The sequence below is a fragment of the Mus musculus genome, chromosome 19 (genome assembly GCF_000001635.26).
Source record: "Mus musculus strain C57BL/6J chromosome 19, GRCm38.p6 C57BL/6J".
NCBI lineage: Eukaryota > Metazoa > Chordata > Mammalia > Rodentia > Muridae > Mus > Mus musculus.
Window position 1 is genome coordinate 6,093,704 of NC_000085.6, and position 5,774 is coordinate 6,099,477.

At 49.0% G+C, this 5,774-nt stretch overlaps 1 protein-coding gene across 1 annotated transcript; it reads left to right on the top strand.

Moving 5' to 3' along the window:
* The first annotated feature begins 715 nt into the window (after window positions 1–715).
* Window positions 716–4,538, top strand: Gm550 (predicted gene 550). Its single transcript, NM_001362427.1, has 6 exons — window positions 716–804; window positions 929–1,039; window positions 1,370–1,467; window positions 1,665–1,763; window positions 3,951–4,017; window positions 4,151–4,538. Exons 2-6 carry the CDS (start codon window positions 980–982, stop codon window positions 4,379–4,381), a joined length of 555 nt encoding a protein of 184 aa, NP_001349356.1. The 5' UTR covers window positions 716–804; window positions 929–979; the 3' UTR covers window positions 4,382–4,538.
* Window positions 4,539–5,774: the final 1,236 nt, after the last annotated feature.

The following is a 5,774-nucleotide window of genomic DNA, read 5'->3' on the forward strand; positions in this document are numbered from 1 at the left end:
TGTGGTTGCTGGGATTTGAACTCAGGACCTTTGAAAGAGCAGTCGGCGCTCTTAACCACTGAGCCATCTCTCCAGCCCCCTGCCTCCACTTCTAAGTACTAAGCTACAGCTATGCCTAATATGTTCCCTTTTGGGTGTAATAGAATTTATACCCTGGATTGGCTGTGAACTCTGGAGGTGACTCAAGGTGTAAAAACCTCAACCAAACAAGCCTGACAGCCCCAAGTTTGTTCCTTGAAGTCAGCAGTGGAAGAAAAGAGCAGATTGCTGAAAACCCTTCTGATGGCCACACACGGGGCACACGCATGCGTACCTGCACTGCTCACAGTGGCAATTAAGGTGCTTTGGTTGGTTTGAATGAAAACTGGGTGTATTGATTGCTTTTTTTTTCTTTTCTTAAAATAGCTCAGTAAGGAAGGATTTGTCTTGTCTCCCAGTCTGAGGTCTGTGAGTCCATCACAGGAAGCAATGGCAGCAGGCCTTGAGGAATCTGGTCGAGTAGCATTTGAGATACAGGGCGAGATAAATGGCCGTGCTCGGGCCTCTTTTTGCTTTTCATTCTGTCTAGGACCCGCCCGTGGAGCAGAGTATCCTCCAAGAGGGGGTCATCTTCCTCAGTTAACCCACTCCAGGAACTCCTTCATAGGCATGCCAGGAAATGTGTCTCCTAGGTGATTGTGTATTGTCAAGGTGACAATATTAACCATCAACACTGGGCATCCCATATTGTACTTGCTGAGGGCTTTACCATCTGGGCTGGGCCTTGTTCTGGTGGTGCTGGCTCTGGCTTGCTGAATATTGCTGGTAACGGGCTCTAGACCATTACTACTGAGATCAGTTACGATCCCAAGAAAACCAAGCCTGTTAGAAAAGGCAAGCCAAGGGATTGGGGAAGCGGGGTCACCAACCAGGTCTGTGTCTCCCTCAGTCTTCCGCAGGCAGGCAGAGGGTCCACTCCAAGCAGGCCTTGAAAACAGCCATGCAGCCTGCTGAGCCACAGCTAGAAGAACCTAAGGACTCCGGGGAGCCCAATATAGAGGTGACAGCAAAGCCCTGGGGGCTCCCTCATCTACTGTTGACCCTAAGACAGAAGGCAAGGAAGATAGGCAGCTGCAGAAACTCTTCCTTAGCCTGGGCTAAGACTTGTATTCCTAATGCTCAGACTCCTCGCTGTGGAGCATCTTGGGACTCCTCTAGGAAACAAATCTCATTTGCTCCATCCTTTCCCCTGCTTCCTCCCCAAAGCTGAGGGGCACAGCGATCAAATTCCTCTAGAGAAGAGAGGTGGACAGGGGAAGGAAAGGAGGGCTGGGCTCTTGGGTTGGAAGCCTCATGCCATTTCAGTCACCAAGGCACCTTCTCTGCAAAGCCATCTTCAGAGCCAGCATTGGATGAGCAGCCGGAACCTACTGTCACATTCCTGTTCACACTCCTGAACACTCCGGTGCCCATAGACGATGAGACGACGTAAGGCTGCCTGAATAGTGTGTCCTATTAGTGAGGAACTTGAAAGACAACCCCCACCTAAAACCATTCAAACCTGTGCTAGGATTAAGCTTTGGGCTGAACAGGGGAAAGTCCACACTTGACTGATGGGGCTGGGTCTCAGGCTGGGAACACACAGCTGGCCTCCTGACCCTGAGCTCCGACTCTTACCTCCCCAGGGACACAGACATATATGAGAATCAGTTCATTGATGAGGATGACTGGGGCCCTAGACGGACCTCAGAAGAAATAGAGCTTTTGCAAAGGGACTGCAGGAGGTGAGTTTCAGGGACAGATCAGTGGGGCAAAGTTTGCAGGACAGATTGGGGAAGTCAGATCTAGTTCTTAGCCGAGGGCTTGGGCTGCTGCTGTGGCTTTGGGTCTCCGCTTTCCTTGAATTCTCTGCCTGTCTTTTTTGTTGTCTTTATTCTGTCAGGGCCGACTCTCAAGCACAAGTATCCATGATCAGGATCTGTCCCACCCGTTAGCGACCATAGCTATGGCTGAGTCGCAGGAGTCTAATGTATTGAGCATTCTTAACTTTAACTGTCAAGAACTAGATGGGTAGCTGGTTGTAGAGGGGTTCTGTTCTGTGATGTCAGCCAATGGAGCTGGGGGTCTACTCAATTCCTCCTGGCAACAGAGGTCAAGGATGGAAGTGATGGCTCTCCTTCAGTCCTCCATGCCTTTGACCCTGGATCTGAACGATGCCTGTTTCCACTCACACACTTCTGGTACTGAGCTCTCGGGCAGGGCTGATTCAGGCTAGAAACTTTCAGAGTCCTGAACCAGGCCTTACAGAGCTCAGAGAGATGGCCAGCCTTCTCCCCTGCTCCGTGGAGACTGCCACCCAGGTAAGAAGCGGTCTGCTTAAGAAGAGTGGGCTGTGGGTGAGCTGTAACCCCAGCATTTGGATGGAAACAGGGAGATCAGGTGTTCAACATCATCCTCTCTGGGAATTCTAGGCCAGCCTGGGCTACATGAGATCTTGTTATAAATAAGTGAATAAGGTAGAGCGTGTAGATCAGGTGGTTAAGCGTTTGCCTTTGAGGAAGCTATGCTTCAAATCTCAGTATCGTAAATCTAGGTAAGACAGTGTGGGCCCAGAGTCAGCAGTGAGAGATGGAGAGAGAAAATCAAGAGTTCAGTGTCTAAAAAAAAAGTTTAAAAAATGCCGGGCAGTGGTGGTGCATGCCTTTAATCCCAGAACTTGGGAGGCAGGGGCAGGCAGATTTCTGAGTTCGAGACCAGCCTGGTCTACAGAGTGAGTTCCAGGACAGCCAGGGCTATACAGAGAAACCCTGTCTTGGAAAACCAAAACCAAAAAAAAAAAAAAAAAAAAAAAAAAAAGAGTCAGTGTCAGGGGCTGGAGAAGTGGCTCATTGGCTGCTCTTCCAGAGGCCTTGAGCATCCACATGGTGGCTCACAACCACCTGTAATGGTTAAAAAGAAGAGTTCAAGGTCATCCTGGTCTACGAAGCTTGAGGGCAACATGGGATTCTGTTTCAAAATTATTTGATTAATTATTTAAAATGTAATAAAAGGGCTGGAGAGATGGCTCAGTGGTTAAGAGCACTGGTTGGTCTCCCAAAGGCCCTGAGTTCATTTCCAGCAACCACATGGTAGCTCTTAACCATCTGTAATGGGATATGATGCCCTCTTCTGTCATGCAGACATACGTGCAAATAGAGCACTAATACACACGAATATACATGCATACCTACTTTAAAAATGTAATAAGAATAAAGAGAAGGAGCTGGAGCTATGGCTCAGCCAATTAGAGCACTGGCTGCTCTTACAGAGGATCTAGGTTGAAACCCCAGCATCCACATAGAGATTCACAACTATCTACAACTTTAATTCCGGGGAATCTGACTCCCTCTTCTGACTTCTGAGGGCACCAGGCACAGGAACAGACAAAACACTCATAATATAAACTAAGTAAATCTTTGTTTGCTTTTCAAGACAGGGTTTCTCTGTGTAGTCCTGCCTGTCCTGGAACTCACTCTGTAGACCAGGCTGGCCTGGAATTTACAGCTATCCACTTGCCTCTGCTGGGATTGAAGGTGTGCACCACCACTACTCAGCGGAAATAAGTAAGTCTTAGAGAAAATGCTGGTCCTGGGAGTCCACACTACATCCCAGCACCAGGAGGCTGAGGCTGGCAGGTCTGTGTGTCTGAGGCCAGGCTTGTCTACATAGTGAGTTCCAGGACAGCCAGGACTACATGGTGAGACATTGTCTCAGAAATAACAAAAAAGGAAAAAGAACAGGACTGGTTTTTCTGGGTTGTTAATGCAGGCTATAAAGGAGGACCAGTTTCCTCTGCAACGGTGATGGTGGGGGGGGGGGGCGGGGTGGATGCCTACGGAGGCACCAGCGACAGAGCTGTTGCAGGAAGTGTGTGTATTTTAGGGGTGACTGGGAAAAGGGCCTGGGGCTCAGGGGGCTCTCCTTTATCCTAGGCTTGAGGAATCACTGTACGCTAACCAAAGGGAAAACCTGGCCCTTGAAGAAAAGCTAGAGAACTTGGTGAGACCCTCAGCCCAAGAGCTATTCTTTGCCTTGGCTCCCCCCCCCCCCAGCCTTGCCCCTTTGCTCCTGAGGCTGAACTTAGTCCTGCTGGTTGGCCACCCACTTTAGTTCTTGTAACTCTTTGTCCTAGCCTACCGTGGTGTATGAGGACCTGGAGAGCATTATGATCATCCCAGAGGAATCCAGGCTCACTCAGGAAACAGATGAAGACTCGCAAGTCAAAGCAGAGGGACATTCAAAAGAAAGCAAGGGTCAGCCAGCAAGCAGAGGTCACTCAGGAGAAACCAGGGGCTACCCAGGAGGAAGCAGGGGCTACCCAGGAGGAAGCAGGGGCTACCCAGGAGGAAGTCCAACCTCTTGAGCAACCGAAGAGGGCTTCTGGCCTGCACTACTCCTTTGACACTCCCATACCTTTGCATGAAGCCACCTCATCCCCAGAAAATTCCACAGGAATGCTCCACCAGTCAGCCCCTCTTTAAGCCCCAGCAATAAAGATCACCACTGAATTGCAGAGCCAAGCATCCACGGGCCTTGGGTGAGGTGGACATCCAGTGGATCTGAGAACTAGGTCTCTGGACCTTCCTAACTCATAGTTCTGCCTTCAGACTCAATCAAGAATCTCTGATAAGTTCTGGGACGGGACAGGAAGGGGCTGTCCTCTCACCCTTGAGGGTGAAGGCTGTAATTTCAGAGTACAGACTAAGGTTGCGAAGAACCTCTTTTGTAGGTCGTGGGGTGTGAAGCAGGAAGGTGGTAGGAATTCCCAAGGGTTTAGAGAATGCATTTAGATTTGGGCTGTGACTGCTTTCAGTGTGTGCCCAGCCTGGGAGCCTCACTAGGCTCCACAATTCCTAAAGTGAGAGACAAAGTGTCTGTCTGAAGACCTACCTTCTTTCTTTCTTTTTGTTTGTTTGTTTGTTTGTTTGTTTGTTTGTTTTTCGAGACAGGGTTTCTCTGTGTAGCCCTGGCTGTCCTGGAACTCACTTTGTAGACCAGGCTGGCCTCGAACTCAGAAATCCACCTGCCTCTGCCTCCCAAGTACTGGGACTAAAGGTGTGCATCACAACGCCCGGCTCGGAAGTCCTACCTTCTAAAGCCTGGGGAGATGACTCAAGTAATGAAGCGCTTGTCACTCAAACTGAAGTACCTGAGCTGGAATCTCCAAAATCCACATAACAGTGGGATGCATAGCATGAGGAGGGGTCGTTATCCCAGCACTCCCGAGGAGAGATGAGAGGTAGAGACAAGAATCCTAGAATCCCTTAGGTCAGCTAGCCTGCCGGGCCCATGCAGTGTGGAAATAGCAAAGATACCTGGAGTGAGAATTTTTGGATTTGGTTTCTTTAAAAAACATAGAAATATTGTAAGAGTATGTTTTCATTTTAACCCAAGGTGTCGATATGGGGCTGCTTCAGTCCACAGCAGCTGCGATTTGCCTCATGCTCTAGCAGGGGCATGAATTTGCCAGCTGCAGACTAGTTTCTGCAATTGTGTGATGGCATTTGGATTTCTGGGAACTTTTCTGAGGATATACAAGTCTTAGGGCTGCTGAGAGGTAGTGTGGTTGGTTGGTTGGTTGTTGTTGATTGTGATTTGTTAATTGTGAGTATAGAAAAAAACAAACAGAAGAAATTAGATGTCCGGACAGTGAATATCATACTTGTCCCAGGGAACTTGACTTCCTGAATCTGCAGGAAGTGGCCCAACTCCTGACTTTATTCACGGATGTCTCTGCACTTCTATCTTTTTCTCTA

What these genes read in the sequence shown, in the direction of transcription:
- Gm550 (NM_001362427.1), top strand. Translation starts at nt 980, where the DNA reads ATGCAGCCTGCTGAGCCACAGCTAGAAGAACCTAAGGACTCCGGGGAG. An exon ending in CCCATAGACGATGAGACGAC is followed by an intron (nt 1,468 to 1,664) that starts GTAAGGCTGCCT and finishes TTACCTCCCCAG; the next exon opens with GGACACAGACATATATGAGA. An exon ending in AAGAAAAGCTAGAGAACTTG is followed by an intron (nt 4,018 to 4,150) that starts GTGAGACCCTCA and finishes TCTTTGTCCTAG; the next exon opens with CCTACCGTGGTGTATGAGGA.